This window comes from Balaenoptera musculus, chromosome Y (assembly GCF_009873245.2).
Source record: "Balaenoptera musculus isolate JJ_BM4_2016_0621 chromosome Y, mBalMus1.pri.v3, whole genome shotgun sequence".
NCBI classification, from domain to species: Eukaryota; Metazoa; Chordata; class Mammalia; order Artiodactyla; family Balaenopteridae; genus Balaenoptera; species Balaenoptera musculus.
The window spans coordinates 2,116,139-2,140,751 of NC_045807.1; the positions used below are offsets into that span (position 1 = coordinate 2,116,139).

At 37.5% G+C, this 24,613-nt stretch overlaps 1 protein-coding gene across 1 annotated transcript in view; it reads left to right on the forward strand.

Moving 5' to 3' along the window:
* The window catches only part of LOC118889464 (BCL-6 corepressor-like), a 57,382-nt gene extending 33,897 nt beyond the window's left edge, over positions 1–23,485 (forward strand). Inside the window, exons 8-12 of the mRNA XM_036841227.1 lie at positions 338–504; positions 19,796–19,941; positions 21,688–21,765; positions 21,979–22,135; positions 23,197–23,485. Of these exons, the coding sequence (XP_036697122.1) occupies positions 338–504; positions 19,796–19,941; positions 21,688–21,765; positions 21,979–22,135; positions 23,197–23,485 (837 nt within the window). The remainder of the gene's footprint in view (positions 1–337; positions 505–19,795; positions 19,942–21,687; positions 21,766–21,978; positions 22,136–23,196) is intronic.
* The last annotated feature ends 1,128 nt before the right edge of the window (positions 23,486–24,613 follow it).

Consider the following 24,613-nt stretch of genomic DNA (forward strand, 5'->3'; position numbering starts at 1 on the left):
TTCTTGTGTATTGGTTTTCTATACTTTTATCTAAACTTGTATTGTTATCCACTACCACCTACCAAGTATACGCATCAAATGGGAGTGCTTTTGTACTTATCCGTGCATCGTCTAAGGTATTAGCAGCCCTTGACAACACTGTCTCCATCATCAAGACTTTCACACATGCTGTTACCTTTCACCAATATGGATATTGCCTGCCCACGCTACAGTGGGGTCGGTCTCAGGCCTGATGGTGGACGTCTTTGAAAATGGATACTACCAAGCTATGGAGAGATCATTATTATGAGGTTTATTGTGTGCTATCTGATGGCGTCCCCTTTTCTCCTCCTCATAGAAATTGGTCTTGTACTGCCTGGAAAACAAGATTTGTGACGTTAATCATCAGGACAATGCAGGTTACTGTGCCCTGCATGAAGCTTGTGCAGAAGGGTGGCTCCAGATTGCTGAACATCTTCTTAAGTATGGTGCTGACGTCAACTGCAGTGCCCAGGATGGAACCAGGTTAGTGGTGTGTCTTGCTAGGGCACTAGCAGTGGTCCTCAGGTATGTGGGAAACACTTAAGGAAATACGAGTAATCACATTGATGACAAAGTACTCCAGAATTGAATCAAATGTATATTTCTGGCAAAGTTGAGTATTACTTCAATTTTTCTTATTTTTTTCAATTGAAATATAGGTGATTTACAATGTTGTGTTAGCTTCAAGTATACAGCAAGGTGATTCAGTTATACCTATAAATATATGTATATTTTTCTGATTCTTTTCCATTACAGTTTATTACAAGATATATAGTTCTTTGTGCTATACATTAAATCCTTGTTGATTATCTATTTTATATATAATAGTGTGTATATGTTCATCCCAAACTCCTAATTATTCCTTTCCCCCCTTTCCCCTTTGGTAACTATAAGTTTGTTTTCTGTGTCTTTCAGTCTATTTCTGTTTTATAAATAAGTTCATTTGTATCATTTTTTAGATTCTACGTATAAGTGGTATCAGTCTTTGACTTCACTTACTATGACAATCTTGGGGTCCATCCACGTTGCTGGAAATAGCATTACTTCATTCTTTTTTATGGCTGAGTAGTATTCCATTGTATATACGTATCTCATCTTCTCTATCCATTCATCTGTCAGTGGACATTTAGCTTGCTTCAATGTCTTGGCTATTGTAAAAGTGGTGCTATGAACATTGGGGTGTACGTATTGTTACTAATTAGAGTTTTCTCCTTATACATGCCCAGGAGTGGGATTGCAGAATCACGTGGTAGTTCTGTTTTTAGTTTTTTTGAGAAACCTCCATACTGTTTTCCACAGTGGCTATACCAATTTACATTCCCACCAATGTGCACAGAAGTTGTCTTTTAATTTTGTGGTTGGTTTCCTGTACTGTACTAAATCTTTTAAGTCTAATTACATTCTGTTTGTTAATTTTTGCTGTTATTTCCTTTACTTTAGGAGATAGATCCAAAACGATATTGCTGCAATTATGTCAGAGAGGGTTCTGCCTATGTTTTTCTCTAGGAGTTTTATACTGTCCCACCTTACATTTAGGTGTTTAGTCCATTTTGAGTTTATATTTGTATATGGTGATAGACAGTGTTTTAATTATATTCTTTTACATGGAGCTCTCCAGTTCTTCCACCATGCCTTATTGAAGATGCTGTCGTTTCTCTAGTACATATTCTTGTCTCCTTTGTCATAGAATAGGTGACCATAAGTGCATGAGTTAATTTCTGGGCTTTCTACCCTGTTCTGTTGATCTGTTTGTCTGTTTTATGCCAATACCGTACTGTTGGGGGTTTTTTTTCAGTTAAATTTTTTCAATTTTTATTTATTTATTTTTATTGGAGTAAAATTGCTTTACAGTGTTCTGTTAGTTTCTGCTATACAAGGAAGTGAACCAGCTATGTGTATATGTATATCCCCTCCCTCTTGGACCTCCCTCCCACCCCCTTCATCTCACCCATCTTGGTTGTCACAGAGCACCCAGCTTAGCTCCATGTGCTATATACAGCACGACCCACTAGCTATCTGTTTTACACATGGTAGTGTATTTATGTCAAACCTAATCTCCCAGTTCGTCCCACCCTCCCCTTCCCCACTGTGTCCACATGTCCATTCTCTATGTCTGTGTCTCTATTCCTGCCCTACAAATAGGTTCATCTGTATCATTTTTTTAGATTCCACATATATGCATTAATATATGATATTTGTTTTTCTTTTTCTGGTTAACCTCACTCTGTATGACAGACTCTAGGTCCATCCATGTCTCTACAAATGACCCAGTTTCATTCCTTTTTATGGCTGAGTAATATTCCATTGTATATATGTACCACATCTTTATCCATTCATCTGTTGTTGGACATTTAGGTTGTTTCCATGTCCTGGCTATAGTAAATAATGCTGCAATGAACATTGGGCTATATGTGTCCTTTTGAATTATGGTTTTCTCAGGGTATATGCCCAGTAGTGGGATTGCTGGATCATATGGTAGTTCTATTTTTTGTTTTTTAAGGAACCTCAATACTGTTCTCCATAGTGGCAATATCAATTTACGTTCCCACCAAGAGTGCAAGAGGGTTCCCTTTTCTCCACACCCTCTGCAGCATTTATTGTTTGTAGAATTTTTGACGATGCCCATTCTGACTGGTGTAAGGTGATACCTCATTGTAGTTTTGATTTACATTTCTCTAATAATTGGTGATGTTGCACATCTTTTCTTGTGCCTCTTGGCCATCTGTATGTCTGCTTTGGAGAAGTGTCTGTTTAGGTCTTCTGCCCATTTTTGGATTGGATTGTTTGCTTTTTTTGTTATTGAGCTTCATTAGCTGCTTATATATTTTGGAGATTAAACCTTTGTCAGTTGCTTTCTTTGCAAATATTTTCTCCCATTCTGAGGGTTGTCTTTATGTCTTGTTTATGGTTTCCTTTGCTGTGCAAAAGCTTTTAAATTTCATTAGGTCCCGTTTGTTTTTTTGATTTTCATTACTCTAGGAGGTAGTTTCCCAGCACCACTTATTGAAGAGACTATCTTTTCTCCATTGTATGTTCCTGCCTCCTTTGTCATAAATCCATGCACATATGGTCACCTGATTTATCTCTGGGCTTTCTATCCTTTACCATTGATCTATATTTCTGTTTTTGTACCAGTACCATACTGTTTTGATTATTGTAGCTTTGTAGTATAGTCTGAAGTTGGGGTGCCTGATTCCTCCACCTCCATTTTTCTTTCTCAAGATTGCTTTGGCTATTCGGGGTGTTTTGTATTTCCATGCAAATTGTAAAATTTTTTGTTATAATTCGTGAAGAATGCTATTGGTAATTTGATATGGGTTGCTTTCAATCTGTAGATTGCTTTGGGCACAATAGTCATTTTCACAGTATTGATTCTTCCAATCCAAGAACATGGTATATTTCTCCATCTGTTTATGTCATCTTTGATTTCTTTCATCAGTGTTTTATAGTTTTGTGCATAGAGGTCTTTTGTCTCCCTAGGTAGGTTTATTCCTAGGTATTTTATTCTTTTTGTTGTGATAGTAAATGGGATTGTTTCCTGGATTTCTCTTTCTGATTTTTCATTGTTAGTGTATAGGAATGCCAGAGATTTCTGTGCATTAATTTTGAATCCTGCAACTTTACCAAATTCATTGATTAGCTCTAGTAGTTTTCTGATGGCATCTTTAGGATTTTCTATGTATAGTATTATGTCATTTGCAAACAGTGACAGTTTTACTTCTTCTTTTCCAATTTGTATTCCTTTTATTTCTTTTTCTTGTCTGATTGCTGTGGCTAGGACTTCCAAGACTATGTTGAATAAGAGTGGCGATAGTGGACATCCTTGTCCTGTACCTGATCTTAGTGGAAATGCTTTCAGTTTTTCACTATTGAGAGTAATATTTGCTGTGGGTTTGTCATATATGGCCTTTATTATGTTGAGGTAGGTTCCCTGTATGCTCACTTTCTGGAGAGTTTTTATCATAAATGGATGTCAAATTTTGTCAGAAGCTTTTTCTGCATCTGTTGAGATGATCATATGGTTTTTATTCTTCAAATTTTTAATATGGTGTATCACATTGCTTGATTTGCATATATTGAAGAATCCTTGCATCTCTGGGATAAATTCCACTTGGTCATGGTGTATTATCTTTTTATTGTGTTGTTGGAGTCTGTTTGCTAGTATTTTGTTGAGGATTTTTGTTTCTATGTTCATCAGTGATGCTGGTCTGTAATTTTCTTTTTATGTGATATTTTGTCTGGTTTTGGTATATCAGGTGGTTGTGGTTTCATAGAATGAATTTGGGAGTGTTTCTCCCTCTGCAATTTTTTGGAAGGGTTTGAGAAGGATCTGTGTTAGCTCTTCTGTAAATGTTTGATAGAATTCACCTGTGAAGCCGTATCTGGTCCTGGACTTTTGTTTGCTGGAAGATTTTTAATTACGTTTTCAATTTCATTACTTGTGATAGGTCTGTTTATATTTTCTAATTCTTCCTGGTTCAGTATTGGAAAATTGTGCCTTTGCAAGAATTTGTCCATTTCTTCGTGGTTGTCCTTTTTATTGGCGTATACATGTTTGTAGTAGTCTCTTATAATCCTTTGTATTTCTGCGTTGGCAGTTGTGATTTTTCTTTTTTCATTCCTAATTTTATTGATTTGTGCCCTCTCCCTGTTTTTCTTGATGAGTCTGGCTAAAGGTTTATCAATTTTGTTTATCTTCTCAGAGAACTAACTTTTAGTTTTATTGACGTTTGCTATTGTTTTCTTCATTTTTATTTCATTTATTTCTGCTCTGATCTTTATGATTTCCTTCCTTCTACTGACTTTGGGTTCTCTAGTTGCTTTACATGTAAGGTTAGATTGTTTATTTGATATTTTTCTTGTTTCTTGAGGTGAGGTCGAATTGCTATAAACTTCCCTCTTAGAACTGCTTTTGCTGCATCCCATACATTTTGGGTTGTTGTGTTTTCATTGTCATTTGTTTCTATGTATTTTTTTATTTTTTCTTTGATTTCTTCAGTGATTTCTTGGTTATTTAGTAGCGCATTGTTTAGCCTTCATGTATTTATGTTTTTTAATTTTTTTCCTGTAATTGATTTTCAGTCTCATAGCATTGTGGTCAGAAAAGATGCTTGATACAGTTTCAGTTTTCTTAAATTTTCCAAGGCTTGATTTGTGACTCAAGATGTGATCTATCCTGGAGAATGTTCCGTGTGCACTTGAGAAAAAAGTGTATTCTCACACCTTTGGGTGGAATGTCTTATAGATATCAATTGAATTTATCTGGTCTATCATGTCATTTAAAGCTTGTGTTTCCTTATTTAGTTTCTGTTTGGATAATATGTGCATTGGTGTAAATGGTGTTAAAGTCTCCTAATATTATTGTGTTACTGTTGATTTTCTCTTCTATGGTTGATAGTATTTGCTTTATGTATTGAGGTGCTCCTATGTTGGGTGCATAAATATTTATAATTGGTATATCTTCTTCTTGGATTGATCCCTTGAACATTATATAGTGTCCTTTCTTATTTCTTGTAACAGTCTTCAGAGTCTGTTTTTTCTGATACAAGTATTGCAGCTCCAGCTTTCTTCTGATTTCCATTTGCATGGAATCTTTTTCCATCCCTTCACTTTCAGTCTTTATGTGTCCCTAGGTCTGAAGTGGGTCTCTTGCAGACAGCATATATATGGGTCTTATTTTTGTATCCATTCAGCCAGTCTGTGTCTTTTGGTTGGAGGTTTAATCCATTTACATTTAAGGTAGTTATTGATACGTATGTTCCTATTACCATTTTCTTAATTGTTTTCGGTTTGGTTTTTAGGTATTTTCCTTCTCTTGTGTTTCCTGCCTAGAGAAGTTCCCTTAGCATTTGTTGTAAAGCTGGTTTGGTGGTGCTGAATTTGCTTAGCTTTTGCTTCTCTGTAAAGGTTTTAATTTCTCTGTCAAATCTGAATGAGATCCTTGCTGGGTAGAGTAATCTTGGCTGTAAGTTTTCCTCTTTCACCACTTTAAGTCTTATCCTGCCACTCCATTCTGACCTGCAGAGTGTCTGCTGAAAAATCAGCTGTTAACCTTATGGGGATTTCTTTGTATGTTATTTTTCACTTTTCCTTTGCTGCTTTTAATATTTTTTTCTTTTTATTTAATTTTGATAGTTTGATTAATATGTGTCTTGGAGTGTTTTTTCTTGGGTTTATCCTGTATGGGACTCTCTATGCTTCCCTGACTTGATTGACTATTTTCTTTCCCATGTTAGGGAAGTTTTCCACTGTAATATCTTCAAATATTTTCTCAGATCCTTTCTTTTTCTGTTCTTCTCTGGGACCCTTATGCTTCGAATGTTGGTGTGTTTAGTGTTGTCCCAGAGGTCTGTGAGATTGTTCTCAATTCTTTTCATTCTTTTTTCTTTATTCTGCTTCTCGGCAGTTATTTCCACCATTCTGTCTTCCAGCTCACTTATTCGTTTTTCTGCCTCAGTTATTCTGTTATTGATTCCTTCTAGTGCATTTTTCATTTCAGTTATTTTGTTGTTCATCTCTGTTGATTTGTTCTTTAGTCCTTCTAGATCATTATTAAACATTTCTTGTATTTTCTCAATCCGTGCCTCCATTCTATTTCTGAGATTTTGGGTCTTTACTGTCATTACTCTATATTCTTTTTCAGGTTGGTTGCCTATTTCCTTTTCATTTATTTGGTCTTGTAGGTTTTTACCTTGTTTTTACCTTGTCATCCGTGACATATTTTTTTGTCATCTAATTTTTTTTTTGGAAGGGTGAGACTGTGTTCCTGTCTTACTGTTTAGCCTGAGGCTTCCAGAACTGGAGTTTGTAGGCTGTTGGGTAGAGCTGGGTCTTTGTACCGAGAGTAGGACTTCTGGGAGACCTCACTCTGAGGAATATTCCTTGGAGTCTGAGGTTCTGTGTTAGTCAAGTGGTTCAGACTCAGTGCTTCTACTACAGGAGCTCTGGCTTGATCCCCGGCTCATGAACCAAGATCCCAGAAGCCACATGGGGCAGGGAAAAAAAAAGAAAAAGAAAAGGAGCAGAAGAATAACAAGTAGTAAAAAAATAAAATAAGATTAGATAACTAACAGATATGTTACAAAGAATTATAAAATAAAAATATAGATGACACAATAACTGGAAGATAGAACCACAATAGTAAAAAAAAGAGGAGTAAAACCAAACCAAACCAAACAAAAAGCCGGAAAAGGCCTTGGCTGTGGGGGCGGGGCTTAGGCAGGGGCGGAGCTTAGGCCGTTGGAGGGAGTCTATGCTTAGGACCCACAGGGCCGGAAAAGGCCCTGGGGGGGGTGTTGGGGGTGGGGCTTAGGCTCAGTGCAGCAAGAGGGGCCCACAAGTGCCTCTGGCCCTGGAGGTCAGAGGACCAGGTCCAGGACCCCAGCAGGCTCACTGAGCCCAAGTGGGCAAGGGAAACACTAGGTGCGTTCCCCCCGATCCTCCGATCCCAGAGGGCCTCTCCCCCTTGGGCTCTCTTCTTGCTCCTTCCTCCCCCTGGGCTCTTCTATACCCCCCAGGACCCATGCAGCTAGAGGGGGCCCCAGAAGGCAGAGGACCAGACCTAGAAGCCTAAGAGGGTTCCTGGAGCTGAGTGGGTGTGGGAACGCCCGTTCCACCTCCTCTGGTCCTCTGGTCCTGGAGGGTTCCCCCTACACTGTCTGCGTCTGCTCCCCATCCTCCTCCTGCCTCCCTCCCTCCCATGCCCCTATGACCCAAGAGGCCAGAGTGGGCCGTGGAGAACAGAGGACCGGGCCTGGGCACCCAGCATCCTTCCCTGGGCCCAAGTGGGCGGGAGAAACTCCCTCCGTGCCTCCCCTGATTCTTTCTGGTCCTGGACAGTTCCCCCCCAGCCGTCCCCCTCTGCTCCTCTTACCCCCTCCTCCCTCCCTCCCAGACCTCTAGAACCCACGAGGCTGTAGGGGGCCCCAGAGAATGGAGGACCAGGCCCAAGAGCCTGGCAGGCCTCCTGGGGCCCCAGTGGGTGGGAGAAATGCCCGCTGCACCTCCCCTGATCCTCCAGTCCTGGAGGGCCTTTCCCACCCACCTCTTCTCTTCTCCCCCCACCTCCCTCCGATGCTCTAGGATCAACGTGGACTGGAGGGGGCCTTGGAGGGTGGAGTACCTGGCCCAGGAGCCGCGCAGACTTCCCGGGCCTGATTGGGCAGGGAAAATGCCTGATTCTCCAAACCTCCGAGGGTCCCTCCAGGAGTGGGAGTCCCTCCCCTTCCCAGCCACCCATCAGGGGCACTGGTCCTGTCTGGTCTCCACTTCTCCTCCCCCTGCATCCTACCCAGTCACTCAGGTGTTCCTCCTGTCTCCTTGGGCATCGAGGGCACCCACCAGTGTCCAGCAGGTGCCCTATTTATGGGGAGACACAAACTCTGCGTCCTCCCCGACCACCATCTTGACTCTGCCCTACCATACTGTTCCGATGACTGTAGCTTTGTAGTATATTCTGAAGTCAAGGAGCATGACTCCTTCAGTTCCATTCTTTTTCAAAATAGTGTTGCCTATTCCAGGTCTTTGTGGTTCCATACAAATCTAAAAATTTTTTGTTCCAGTTCTGTGAAAAATTCTATTAATAATTTGATAGGCATCGCATTGAATCTGTAGATTGTCTTGGGTAGTATAGTCATTTTGACAGTATTGATTCTTCCAATCCAAGAGCATTGTATATCTTTCCATCTGTTTGTCTAGTCTTCAGTTTCTTTCACCAGAGTCTTACAGTTTTCTGAGTACAAGTCTTTTGCCTCCTTGGTAGGTTTATTCCTACCAAGGAGGCAAAAGATGTTTTATTCTTTTTGATGCTATGGTAAATGGTATTGTTTTCTTAATTTCTCTTTCAGATAGTTTGTTGTCAATGTATAGAAATGCAGCAAATTTCTGTGTATTAATTTTGTATCCTGAAACTTTACCAGACGTATCTCAACATAATAAAGGCCATATATGACAGATTGATAGCTAATATCATACTCAACAGTGAAAAACTGAAAGCCTTCCCTCTAAGATCAGGAACAAGAGAAGGGTGTGCCCACTCTTGCCACTTTAATTCAATGTATTCTGTTGCTTTTGGATGGAATGTACTATATGTCTCTGTTAGGTTCATTTGATCTCATGTATGATTCAAGTCCAGTGTTTCCTTGTGGATTTTCCATCTGGATTTCTGTCCATTGCTGAACATGTTTTGAAGTCCTCCGCTCTTACTGTATTGTCTATTTCTTCTTTCAGATCTGTTAGTATTTAGCTAATGTATTTTGGTACTCTTAGGTGCACATGTATTTACCATTGTTATGTTTTCTTAATAGGTTGACCCTTTATCATTATATCATGACTTTCTTTGTCTCTTCTTATCCTTTTTGGCTTAAAATCTGTTTTTTTCTTATATGAGTATAGACCACTACTCTCTTTTTCATTTGTATGGAATTCCTCTTTTAATCCCTTAACTGTGAGCCTGTGTATGTCCTTAAAACTGAAGATACTTTCTTGTAGATAGTGTACAGTAGAGTCTTGTTTCTTTATGCATCCACCCACTTTGTACCTTTTGATTGGACAACTCAGTCCATATAAATTTAGAGTAGTTATTGATATGTAGGGACTTACTATTGCCCTATAACTGTTTTCTGGTTGTTTTGTAGTCGTCTTGTTACTTTCTTATTCTTTTAGTATGTTTCTTTGTGAACTATTGATTTTCTGTGGTAGTTTGCTATGATTTCCTGTCTTTATTTTTGTGAATCTGTAGTTAGTCTTTGCTCTGTAGTTACCGTGAGACTTACATTAAACATCTTGTAGGTATAACAGTCTGTTTTATGTGGTCGGCAACATCATGTCTATGCCATACAAAAACATTACCCTTTTATGCACTGCTTCAAGTGTTTAGAGTTGCAATTTGATTTTTATATTATATATTCTTCAACAGATTACAGTAGCCTGAGTTATTTTTGATACCTTTAACCTTTTTAATATAGTTAATTGGTTTAACACACCCTCGTGTTACAGTATTAGAGTTTCACAATTTGACTATATATGTGCATTTACCAGGGTGTTGTATATTCTCATATGTTTTCATTACTAATTAGCATCCTTTCGTATCAGCTTGAAGAACTCCTTTCAGCATTTCTTTTAAGACAGGTCTGGTGGTGATGAATTCTTTCATCTCTGTTTCTAAAGGATAAGGTGGCAGCTTTTCTGTTTTAACACTTTGAGTATATTATTCCATTTTTTTTCCTGGCCTATAATTGTGCTCAGAAATCTGTTGGTAGCCTAATGGGATTTTCTTGTAGGTTACAATATTTTTTTCTCTTGCTTCTTTTAGAATCTTTGATTTTTGACAGTTTGCTAGAATGTGTCTCAGAGAAGAACATTTTGAACTGAAATAATGGGTTGATATTATATCTTCATGATTTTTGGATTCCAAGTCTCTCCCCAGGTTTGGGAAGTTCTTGGCCTTCCATTCGTTCATTCATTCATTCATTGAATTATAGTTGATTTACAATATTATATTAGTTTCAGGTGTACAGCATAGTGATTCAGTATTAAACTTTCTGTTCCCTTCTCCCTCTCTTTTCCTTCTGGATTTTCGGTGATTTGGATGTTGTTGTTGTTGTTAGCTTTATGGTATCTCTTAGATCATGTAGGTGTTATGCACTCTTTTCCTTTCATTGACTCTATCTCACTGATTCTGTATTCTGTTTGGTCTCTTCTGATATTGGTGCTGTCTGTTGCATTTTTCATTTCATGTATTGAATTCCTCAGATCCAGAATTTCCCTATGACTCTTTTTATGATTTCTGTCTCTGTTAAATTTCACATTTGGATTGTGTTTTGTTTTCTTTATTTCATTGAATTGTTTTTCTGTATTCTCTTGTAGCTTATTGAGTTTCCTTAAATAGCTCATTTGAATTCTTTAATTAGTAAATATAGATGTCTGTGTTTTTGGGTTGGTTACTGGAAGATTATTGAAATCCTTTGGTGATTTTATGTTTCTTTGAGTTTTCAAGTTCCTTGGAATTTTGTGTTGCGGTTTTCATGTTGGCATAGTCACCTCCTCCACTTTTTTGCTAATTTCCTTCAGGGTAGAAATACATTTACGTCAGTCCTGCTATAGATTCTGAGGCTTTCTTAGACCTTGTATAGATAGGCTATACCTGATCCATGCTTCTAGCGCTCTCTTGAGGCAGAATTCTTAAGCTTGTATGCATTCTCCTGATCCTGCAAAGCTAGGCCATGAAGTTTGGAAATGATCCCACTTTTCCATTTTTTTGGAAGGAGTTGAGGCGTATGTTGTTAATTTGACTTTAAATGTTTGGTATTTACTAGTGAAGTCATTTGACCCTGGGGTTTTCTTTGTTGGGAAACTTTTGATTACTTACTCATTACTCGTTGTTCAGATTTCCTGTTTCTTCATGATTCAGCTTTGAAGTGTTTCATGTTTCTAGGAACTTATCTTTTTTTCCAGGTTATCCAATATGTGGAAATTTAACTGTTTATATTAAATAATTACAGAGCAAATTATTTCTTTTTATTTCTGTAGCATCAGTTGTAACATTACCTCTTTCATTGCTGATGTTATTTGAGTCTTGTTAAAGGTTTTCAGTTTTGTTGATCTTTTCAAACAACTAGCTCATTTCATCCATTTTTCATATTGTATAACTTGAAGAGGTAAATAATTCACAGGGTAACCACAAAGAAAAAACAATAGGACATGAATAAAAGGAGCTGAGGTCATAAGAGTAGGGCCCTAATACAATAGGCCTGTGGCCTTATTAAAAGAGGAATCTCTTTTTCTTTCTACCATATGAGAACACAGTGAGAAGGTAGCCACCTGCAAATCAGGAGGTGAGTCAATCACTAGGAATCTTAATATTGTACTTGCCAACTTCCAGAGCTGTAAGAAATAAATTTATCTTATTTAAGCCACCCATTTTGATTTATTAATTTACAGTAGCCTGAGCAGCCTAATGTAGCATCCAAAGATTATCTCTGTTGACTTCAGTGTTCTGAGTCAGGCATATAGACTCAGTCCCTCAGTCAATCCCTCAGGTAGACCCACTGCAATGCTAGAACATTGCTACACATTCCATTCTTGCCTTTCCCTCTCTAAGAAGAAGCTGAGAACTTTTTCCTGATTGTTCCTGCATTGTGCTAAGTAGGGGGTGGGAGTCCTCTCAAATGTAAATGGAACAAATATTCTTACCTGCTTCATTGCAGCTCTTCTTGATTTTGCACTTGCCTGGCTTGCTACAGCTTCTTAGCTGGTTCCTGGTATTATCATAAAGACAATTTAGTCTGTATATTGTTGTTAAGTCAGTGTCTCTGGGTGGGGGAATGACAGCCTAAGGCTTCTTATTCCTCTGTCTTGTTAATGTTACTCAGTTCTGTGATTTTAGTGCAGTTTTATGAAAGTACCAACAGTATTTATTGAAGACAGAGAAAAATCCATCTTAAAATTCATATTGAATTTCAAGGAGCCCTGAATAATTTTAAAAATCTGTTTTAAAAGGCAAGGTTTGTTTTTTTGTCTTGATTTGTCCTGATTTCAAAATTTAATAATAAAAGTGGCATGTGAGTAGCATAAAGACAGCCATATTGTCCAATGGAATAAAATAGAGAAAAAAACCATTGTGTATATAGTCAAATGAGGCCCTGCAGGTGTGCCCAGATTGCTCATGGGATGGACAAATTTCTTCATCCACAGTTGCAAGTAAACCTGCACGTCCACATGCAAAGCAACGAACCTGAATCCCTACCTTACTTCATATACAAAAGATACCTTATGATGGATTAAGTGTGTAAATGTAAGACGTAAAACTATAGAACTGCTAGAGGAAAACTAGGGATAAAGCTTTACGACATTTGACTTGTTATTGATTTGTTGGATATGACATCAAAAGCAGAAGCAGTAAAAGCAAAAACATAAATGGGATTATATAAATTTCTACTTGTCACAGGATACATTCAGTAAGAGGGAAAACAACGGGAGAAATTACTTGAAAATTTGTACCCAAGAAGGTGTTAATAAAAAGGATTCGACAAGCTTCTCAGATAGCCTCATCCACCAGAGGGCAGACAGCAGAAGCAAGAAGAACTACAATCCTGCAGCCTGTGGAACAAAAACCACATTCACAGAAAGATAGACAAGATGAAAAGGCAGAGGGCTATGTACCAGATGAAGGAACAAGATAAAACCCCAGGAAAACAACTAAATGAAGTGGAGATAGGCAACCTTTCAGAAAAAGAATTCAGAATAATGATAGTGAAGATGATCCAGGACCTCGGAATAAGAATGGAGGCAAAGATCGAGAAGATGCAAGAAATGTTTAACAAAGACCTAGAAGAATTAAAGAACAAATGAACAGTGATGAAGAATACAATAACTGAAATGAAAACTACACTAGAAGGAATCAACAGCAGAATAACTGAGGCAGAAGAACGGATAAGTGACCTGGAAGACAGAATGGTGGAATTCACTGCTGCGGAAAAAAATAAAGAAAAAAGAATGAAAAGAAATGAAGACAACCTAAGAGACCTCTGGGACAACATTAAACACAACAACATTCGCATTATAGGAGTCCAAGAAAGAAGAGAGAGAAAGGACCCATGAAGATATTTGAAGACATTATAGTCGAAAACTTCCCTAACATGGGAATGGAAATAGCCACCCAAGTCCAGGAAACACAGAGAGTCCCATAGAGGATAAACCCAAGGAGAAATACGCCGAGGGACATAGTAATCAAATTGGCAAAAATTAAAGACAAAAATTATTGAAAGCAGCAAGGGAAAAACAACAAATAACATACAAGGGACTCCCATAAGGTTAACAGCTGATTTCTCAGCAGAAACTCTACAATCCAGAAGGGAATGGCATGACATATTTAAAGTGATGAAAGGGAAGAACCTACAAGCAAGATTACCTGGCAAGGATCTCGTTCAGATTTGATGGAGAAATCAAAAGCTTTACAGACAAGCAAAGGTAAGAGAATTCAGCACAACCAAACCAGCTCTCCAACAAATGCTAAAGGAACTTCTCTAAGTGGGAAACACAAGAGAAGAGAAGGACCTACAAAAACAAACCCAAAACAATTAAGAAAATGGTAACAGGAACATACACATATCAATAATTACCTTAAACGTGAATGGATTAAATGCTCCAACCAAAAGACACAGGCTTGCTGAATGGATACAAAAACAAGACCCATATATATGCTGTCTACAAGAGACCCACTTCAGTCTTAGGGACACATACAGACTGAAAGTGAGTGGATGGAAAAAAATATTCCATGCAAATGGAAATCAAAAGAAAGCTGGAGTAGCTATACTCATATCAGGTAAAATAGACTTTAAAATAACAAATGTTAAAAGAGACAAGGAAGGACACTACATAATGTTCAAGGGATCAATCCAAGAAGAAGATATAACAATTATAAATATATATGTACCCAACATAGGAGCACCTCAATACATAAGGCAACTGCTAACAACTATAAAAGAGGAAATCGACAATAACACAATCATAGTGGGGGACTTTAACATCTCACACCAATGGACAGATCATCCAAACAGAAAATTAATAAGGAAACACAAGTTTTAAATGACACAATAGACCAAATAGATTTAATTGATATTTATAGGACATTCCATCCAAAAACAGGAGATCACACTTTCTTTTCAAGTGTGCATGGAACATTCTCCAGGATAGATCACATCTTGGGTCACAAATCAAGCCTCAGTAAATTTAGAAAAATTGAAATCATATCAAACATCTTTTCTGACCACGGTGCTATGAGATTAGAAATCAATTACAGGAAAAAAAAGTCAAAAAAAAAGTCAAAAACACAAACACATGGAGGCTAAACAATATGTTACTAAATAACCAAGAGATCACTGAAGAAATCAAAGAGGAAATCAAAAAATACGTAGAGATAAATGACAATGAAAACACGATGATCCAAAACCTATGGGATGCAGCAAAAGCAGTTCTAAGAGGGAAGTTTATAGCTATACAAGCCTACCTAAAGAAACAACAAACATCTCAAATTAACAATCTAAGCTTACACCTAAAGGAACTAGAGAAAGAAGAACAAAAATCAGAGCAGAAGTAAATGAAATAGAAACAAAGAAAACAATAGCAAAGATAAATAAAACTAAAAGCTGGTTCTTTGAGAAGATAAAATTGATAAACCATTAGCCAGACTCATCAAGAAAAAGAGGGAGAGGACTCAAATCAATGAAATTAGAAATGAAAAATGAGTAGTTACAACAGGCAATGCAGAAATACAAAGCATTCTAAGAGACTTCTACAAGCAACTCTGTGCCAATAAAATGGACAACCTGGAAGGAATGGACAAATTCTTACAAAGGTATAACTTTCCAAGACTAAACCAGGGAGAAACAGAAAATATGAACAGACCAGTCACAAGTAATGAAATTGAAACGGTGATTTAAAATCTTCCAACAAACAAAAGTCCAGGACCAGATGCCTTCACAGGTGAATTCTGTCATACATTTAGAGAAGAGCTAACACCCATCCTTCTCAAACTCTTCCAAAAAATTGCAGAGGAAGGAACACTCCCAAACTCATTCTATGAGGCCCCCATCACCCTGATACCAAAACCAGACAAAGATACTACAAAAAAGAAAATTACAGACCAGTATCACTGATGAATCTAGATGCAAAAATCCTCAACAAAATACTAGCAAAGAGAATCCAACAACACATTAAAAGAATCGTACACCATGATCAAATGGGATTTATCCCAGGGATGCAAGGATTCTTCAATATATGCAAATCAGTCAATGTGGTACACCATATTAAGAGATTGAGGAAGAAAAACATATGATCATCTCAATAGATGCAGAAAAAGCTTTTGACAAAATTCAATACCCACTTATGATAAAAACTCTCCAGAAAGTGGGCATAGAGAGAACCTAGCTCAAAATAATAAAGGCCATATATGACAAACCCACAGCAAACATCATTCTCAATGGTGAAAACACTGAAAGCATTTTCTCTAAGATCAGGAAAACGATAAGGATGTCCACTGTCACCACTATGATTCAACATGGTGTTGGAAGTCCTAGCCACGACTATCAGAGAAGAAAAAGAAATAAAAAGAATACAAATTGGAAAAGCTGAAGTAGAACTGTCACTGTTTGCAGATGACATGATACTATACATAGAGAATCCTAAAGATGCCACCAGAAAACTACTAGAGCTAATCAGTGAATTTGGTAATGTTGCAGGATTCAAAATTAATGCACAGAAATCTCTTGCTTGCATTCCTATACACTAATGATGAAAAATCTGAAAGAGAAATTAAGGAAACACTCCCATTTACCGTTGCAACAAAAAGAATAAAATACCTATGAATAAACGTACCTAGGGAGACAAAAGACTTGTATGCAGAAAATTATAAGACACTGATTAAAGAAATTAAAGATGATACAAACAGATGGAGAGACATACCATGTTCTTGGAATGGAAGAATCAGTATTGTGAAAATGACTATACTACCCAAAGCAATCTACAGATTCAATGCAATCCCTATCAAATTACCAATGGCATTTTTTTACAGAACTAGAACAAAAAATCTTAAATTTTGTATGGAGACCATAAGAGCCCGAATGGCCAAAGCAGTCTTGAGGGAAAAAAATGGAGCCGGAGGAATCAGACTCCCTGACTTCAGACTATACTACAAAGCTACAGTAATCAAGACAATATGGTACTGGCACAAAAACAGAACTATATAGATCAGTGGAACAGGATAGAAAACCGGAGATAAACCCACGCACCTAACCTATGATAGAGGAGGCAAGGATATACAGTGGAGAAAAGACAGCCTCTTCAATAAGTGGTGCTGGGAAAACTGGACAGCTACATGTAAAAGAATGAAATTAGAACACTCCCTAACACCATACACAAAAATAAACTCAAAATGGATTGGAGACCTAAATGTAGGACCAGACACTATAAATCTCTTAGAGGAAAACATAGGAAGAACACTCTTTGACATGAATCACAGCAGAATCTTTTTTGATCAACCTCCTAGAGTAATGCGAATAAAAACAGAAACAAGTGGGACCTAATGAAAGTTAAAAAGTTTTTGCACAACAAAGGAAACCATAAACAAGATGAAAGGGGAACCCTCAGAATGGGAGAAAATATTTGCAAATGGAAGCAACTGACAGAGGATTTATCTCCAAAATTTACAAGCAGCTCATGCATCTCAATATGACAAAAATAAACAACTCAATCCAAAAATGGACAGAAGACCTGAATAGACATTTCTCCAAAGAAGATACACAGATTGCCAACAAACACATGAAAGAATGCTCAACATCACTAATCATTAGAGAAATGGAAATCAAAACTACAATGAGATATCATCTCACACCAGTTAGAATGGCCATCATCAAAAAATCTACAAACAATAAATGCTGGAGAGGGTGTGGAGAAAAGCGGAAGCCTCTTGCACTGTTGGTGGGAATGTAAATTGATACAGCCACCATGGAGAACAGTATGGAGGTTCCTTAAAAAACTAAAAATAGAATTACCATATGACCCAGCAATCTCACTACTGGGCATATACCCAGAAAAAAACCATAATTCAGAAAGACACATGCACCCCAGTGTTCATTGCAGCACTATTTACAATAGCCAGGACATGGAAGCATCCTAAATGCCCATCAGCAGATGAATAGGTAAAGAAGATGTGGTACATATATATAATGGAACATTACTCAGCCATAAAAACGAACAAAATTGAGTTAATTGTAGAGACGTGGATGAATCTAGAGCCTGTCTTACAGAGTGAAGTAAGTCACAAAGAGAAAAACAAATATCGTATATTAACACATATGTGTGGAACCTAGAAAAATGGTACAGATGAACTAGTTTGTAGGGCAGAAATTGAGACACAGATGTAGAGAACAAAAGTATGGACACCAAGGTGGGAAAGCAGCGCACGGGAGGGGGGTGGTAGTGGGATGAATTGGGAGACTGGGATTGACATGTATACACTAATATGTATAAAGTGGATAAGTAATAAGGACCTGCTGTATAAAAAAATAAATAAGTAAAATTCAAAAATTCAAAGAAAAAAAGGCATTCTATAAAGTAGTTACCCTCAAAGGATTGATTATGGTTTCTAAGTTGGTAAGTGTGTGTGTGTTTGTGTGTTCATGTGTGCACGTGTGTGCTTGTTCAGGCCAGTTAGGGATGCTTCAGTGATGGACTCTATAATTTTATTGTTCTGATTTTATAATATTGCTTACTGTTGTTTTTAAAAACCTTGATCATTTCCCCTTTATTTCTTGGTCTTTCAGTTTTTTTCTTTCCAAAAGTCAGTAACTAAACTATTTTACTGTTCAAAACCAATAAAAAGTAAGATACAGTTCAGTTTAGGGCAATGAGACATTATTTTGACCACTTTTTTTCCCCTAAATTTACATAGCTTTCCAGTGTGTCCAGCAGAAGAAACTTCCTGCTCCATGAGGTCTGCTTGGCCTCCATAATCCTTCTGCACACTTTATGCCTGTTCTCAGTAATTGCAAGCTCCTACTCCAACGTTCTGTGCCAGCCTTTGTTTTGGGGCCTCCTCTTGCACATTATTGGCAATTTGTACTATTGCTTCTTCCTAATTTTCTTTGTGTTTATTTTTTCTCCTCAGATGGCTTATAGAGTCAAGGCATTAAACATTGGTCATTCGTACAATGACCCCGTAGGTTAGTCCCTGAAATAATCAAGGGTTACATGAATAAATAGTAGTGCTAAGTTTTAAGACATTGAATTCTTTAATCATTTCTTTAAATCACTGCGTTCAAAATATATATGATCTTCAAGTCCCAACAGTACAGAGTGCAGACCTGTGTTGGCTTTGTGTACAACCTGCTGTCATAACCCACATCCTCAGACCTGGCCCCATCCTGAACATGATCACAATTTATTGGCCTGAGGACCCAGTTTGTGCTTGTGTGCATGAAATGCTACCAAGAGGCAATGTACTAGGGCTCTCCCACAGTTATAAAGTAAGCAAAATTGAAATGTTTGTGGTATTTTATAGTTTCAAATTACTATTCATTCAGGTTGGGAATGCAGGCAATGTTTCATCCGCTAGTGGAAATGGATGGAGGACTCTTTATCCTCATGAGAACTCACCATAATGACTCTGGTTCTGGGCTGACTCTGGACCCTGTTTCTTCTCTCCCCATCAGTCACTGAGGTTCTGAGGCAGAGAGTTCATCATTAATGTCTACAAATTCCTAAGGCCCAGCTTCCAAGAGAAATTTCCACTGATCACTGATATTTGTACCCTGGTTCTTTTTAAAATGGAGTAGGTATTTTTAAAAATTGTGTAACAATTGATACTTCTGTTGGCTTCTATAGCGATGGGATTTTTTTCCCCTCTGATGTATCTTTATATACAGTCTGTCATTAGTTAAATGCCTTCAAAATATTTTCATCTTTGTCTTGAATTAGGCCTTGGACTAAAATAGATTTTCATTTGAGAATTATTTCTGAAATTGTTCATTCACCTGTCCTATAAATGACTGATAACAGAACTAAGAGTAATTTATCATTTCATCTTGGGTCAGTTATCATGCCTCAGTTTCCCTTTGTGTAGAATGGTTAGAAAGTACGTACTTTCTTGGTGAAAGATTCCATGTAGGAGGTTTATCACATATAGTACACACACTGTATTTTGCTTATTGTTAAATGAAACTACTCCAGAAACAAGTATGTGTACACAAGTTTAATCCCACTGTACATCTCTTCCTAGGCCTCTTCATGATGCAGTTGAGAGTGATTTCTTGGAGATTGTTCGCCTGCTTCTCTCCTATGGTGCTGACCCCACTTTGGCTACGTACTCCGGTAGAACCATCATGAGTATGACTCACAGCAAAGTTATGGAAATGTTTCTGGCAGGTAGGTAACTTCAAAGAATAGGAAGAATAAACAAAGAATAAACTTCAAAGAATAAAGTTTAACAAATGTTTTAAATTAAAAATTAGATGGTAATTTGCAACACTTCTAATTTCTCTAGATCCTCTCACTCACTGTTTTTTGTTCTGATTGATGTGAGGTGGTATCTTACTATAGTTTTTATTTGCTAATTTATGAAAATGTGCTTATTGGCCATTTATAGATCTTTGGAGAAATGTTTATTCAAGTTCTTTGCCCATTTTAAAATTAGATTATTTGTTTTTTGTTGACTTGCAGGAGTTCCTTATATATTCTGGCTATAAACCCCTGTCAGACTTGCAGTATTTTCTCCCATTCTGTAGATTGTCTTTTCACTGTATTTCGTTTGATACACAGAAATTTTTTAGTTTGATGTAGTCAGATTTATCTTATTTTGCTTTTGTTGCCTGTGTTTTGGTGTCATATCCAAGAAATGTTTGTCAAATTCAATTTCCTGAACCTTTCCTCCTATGTTTTTATGGCGTTGGGTCTTATTTATTATATCCATTTTGAGTTAATTTTTGCATTTGGTGTAAGGTAAGGGTCCAGCTTCATTCTTTTCCCAACATCATTTTTTTGTTGCTGTTGTTTTGGTTTTTTGACCACACCACATGGCTGGTGGGATCTTAGTTCCCTGACCATGGATTGAATCGGGGCCACTGCAGTGAAATCACCAAGTCCTAACCACTGGACCGCCAGGGAGTTCCCCCAGCACCCTTTGTTGAAGAGACTGTCTTTCTCCACGTGTAGCCTTGGCACTCTTGTCAAAGATTATTTGACAGTGTATTGTCTTTATGCCAGTGCTATACTGTTTTGATTACTTTGTTTTGTGGTGTGTTTTGAAATCAGGGAGTGTGAGGCCACCAATTTTGTTCTTTTTCAGGATTACTTAGGCTATTCAGAATCCCTCGAGATTCCACGTGAATTTTAGGGTAGACTTTTCTATTTTTGCAAAAAAAAAAGGCTGGGATTTTGAGAATGATTGCCTTGAATCTGTAGACTGCATTGGGTAGTATGGACATTTTAACAATAAAGTCTGCTTAATCTATGAACATGGGCTATCTTTCCATTTATCTGAATCTTCTTAGATTCCTTTTAGCTAAGTTTTGTAGATTTTAGTGTACAAGTCTTTGTCCCTTTGTTTTTTTTTTAACATCTTTATTCGAGTATAATTGCTTGTGTGTTAGCGTCTACTGTATAACAGAGTGAATCAGCTATACATATACATATAGCCCCATATCTCGTCACTCTTGCGTCTCCCTCCCACCCTCCCTATCCCACCCCTCTAGGTGGTCACAAAGCACCGAGCTGATCTCCCTGTGCTATGTGGCTGCTTCCCACTAGCTATCTATTTTACATTTGGTAGTGCATATATGTCCATGCCACTCTCTCACTTCGTCCCAGCTTCCCCTTCCCCCCCCCCCGTGCCCTCAAGTCCATTCTCTACATCTGCGTCTTTATTCCTGTTCCGCCCCTGGGTTTTTCAGAACCATATTTTTTTTAGATGTCCCTTTGTTATTAAGTTTATTCTTAAGTATTTTTTCAATGCTACTGTGAGATTGTTTTATTTCCTTTTTGAATTGTTTATTGTTAGTATATAAAATTGCAACTCATTTTTGTATGTTGACTGTGTATCATGCAACTCTGCTGAAATCATTTATTACTTTTAACATTTTTTTTAAAAACCCTTTTATTTTGTCACCTCTCTAGATTACTTAAAGGACCTACAAGGTCACAATGATGATGAACTTGGTGGCCCTTGGGAGTTCTATGGAAGTTCTGTATGTGGTGAGAAACATTTTTTCTCCACATTTTTCTTTCAGTGGGAAGTGAATGAGTAACAATATTTCTCTCTGGTATGGGTGAGGGGATGATGGGTGATCGGTACTGTAAGCAGGGATCATTAGGAAATTATCTGTTTTTATTTAGAATTATTTCATCATTGAGAGCTGAAATCTGACAGAGCCTACTGACTCCTTTCTTTCTTTTTACCTGCATTAGAACCAGATAAAAAGGCTGGATTTAATGTTTTGACAAATCCTCCAGGACCAGAGGACGAGGATGATGAGGATAAGGCTTTCAGCGATGTGTTTGAATTTGAATTTTCAGATAGTCCTCTCTTACCTTGTTATAACATCCAAGTGTCTGTTGCTCAGAGGTAAGGATGTATATATCATGTGGTTGAAAAATAGCTTGCAGTAGTTTTCTTGGGGAAGCAGGACCTAAAACCCCTTTTAAGCAGATGAGGGTGGGTGAATGATTTCTAATTCTCCATGAACCTCACTTAATGAAAATTTCTGGAAAAGATTAATTATACACAGTGGGGATCAGATTCATAGCCCAGTATAAACTATCCTCAATAGAACACCACCAAGGCAAATAAGACCCTGGGCCCAAAGTGTTGAAGTTGTCATTCAGTGGAATTTCACAGAATAGTTGCTCCCTTGGAGACTTCGGCCATGAAATGTTTGGGAAAGAGTCCTAGAAGCTCCCAACATAGGGGACTTCTTAGGCACCTGAAGTGTGTAACAATGTATTGATAATCTGCCTTCTCGTGTAAGATTAGAAAAATCATTTATTCATGGGCTTTTATATATCGTATACACATAAGAGACTAATCCTTTGCTGTGTTAACAAAGGTACTTAATAAATAAAAGTATATATGCCATTAAAACAGTGAAATTTTATAGTAACAGAAAACATGAAGTTGTGTTGCAGTGTGCATGTAAGGAATGTCACAATTTGCTTCTAAAAACCATCAGTCCCGAAAGAGATGAAGGTTAGGGTGTGGCATGTGTAAAAAGAAATGTGGTGTAATGTGTATTTAAAATGTGTTCTATTGTGGGGGTAGGAGGAGGGATCAGAAAAGGTGTTTGTAATCAATCCTCTTGGGTTGGGATACAGACTTCCCTCAGTGAATATAGTGGAACACATAGCGAGTTATAACTTGAATTGTGATCAGAGCTCAGTGAATAGGAATTAACCCGTTTCTGTTAGCAGTGAAAAGCACATTTGGTGAATCTCATTAAGATGTTCCTTCTGCTTTCTAAAAATCAGACAGTCTTCTCTAGATGTTCTCTTAAAACCAGATGAGTTCAGAGTTACTCATACTAGAAGTAAATACTTTCCCTTACTTTGATAAGAGAGCATTGGTCAATGATGGGTATGGTTAGAAAATTTTTGCCAGCAACTGGAACCACTTTCTTTTTTATTTTGTAGGCCACGAAACTGGTTATTGCTTTCAGATGTGCTTAAAAAACTGAAAATGTCATCCTGTGTATTCCGCTGCAATTTTCCAAATATTGAAATTGTCACAGTCGCAGAGTCAGAGTTTTACAGGCAGGTTTCTGCAAGTCTCTTGTTCTCTTGCCCCAAAGACCTGGAAGCCTTTAATCCTGAAAGCAAAGAGCTACTAGATTTGGTTGAATTAACAAATGAGCTTAAGACTCTTCTCGGCTCCTCTGTGGAGTGGTTAAATCCCAGTGCCGTGGCCCTGGAAGACCACTGAGCAGTTTAGTTTCACTGTATACAAAATGTGTTGTTGTGTTAATCCTGTGCATTATTGTTTAAATACAACTTTGTCTGTAAAGAAGGGACATTATTACATATGAAAATATATATCTGCTTTATCTAAAACACGTTTGGAAAACGTACAAGCTTGTCTTTCTTTTTAGTTTTTGTGAAATTGAAGTGTTTTGCCTTTAAATGTACACAGGGTTTTTTGAAATAAAGTTTGTTTTACATGGAACGTTTTTCTTTTTCCTTTTTTTTCTTTTTAAGGGAAAAACAAATTATAGCAGATTTTCATTCATTGACTTTTTTTTGTACAGAGCCCCAATGACAGAGGCAGTTAAGAGAGGTCACCAAAATTGAGAAGGTGTTTGGGGAAACAAATTTTTGTTTTGTTTAGAGACTATATGCTAATGCCCAGGTATATGCTGTTGGATATAAGTCAACTTAAAATCACATCTGTACACAACAACTAATTGTATGAACTCCATATCATAACTTAAGTTATGAAATCAGTTTTCATGCCTTAACTGGATTGTTTATGTATTCTATTGTCTTATTTAAGGAAGACTTTGAGCTCTATTTCTATCTACTATATAGAATATTGAAAATTATTATTGTAAGTTGAAGTTTTGCTTAAAAATGTATATAAACTGAAGTTTTATATTTTATTTTATTTTTTTTTTTAAACATCTTTATTGAAGTATAATTGCCTTACAATAGTGTGTTAGCTTCTGCTTTATAACAAAGTGAATCAGTTATACATATACAATATGTTCCCATTTCTCTTCCCTCTTGCATCTCCCTCCCTCCCACCCTCCCCATCCCACCCCTCTAGGTGGTCACAAAGCACCGAGCTGATCTCCCTGTGCTATGCGGCTGCTTCCCACTAGCTATCTATTTTACATTTGGTAGTGTATATATGTCCATGACACTCTCTTACCCTGTCACATCTCACCCCTCCCCCTCCCCATATCCTCAAGTCCATTCTCTAGTAGGTCTGTGTCTTTATTCCCGTCTTGCCACTAGGTTCTTCATGGCCTTTTTTTTTTTCCCTTAGATTCCGTATATATGTGTTAGCATACTGTATTTGTTTTTCTCTTTCTGACTTACTTCACTGTATGAC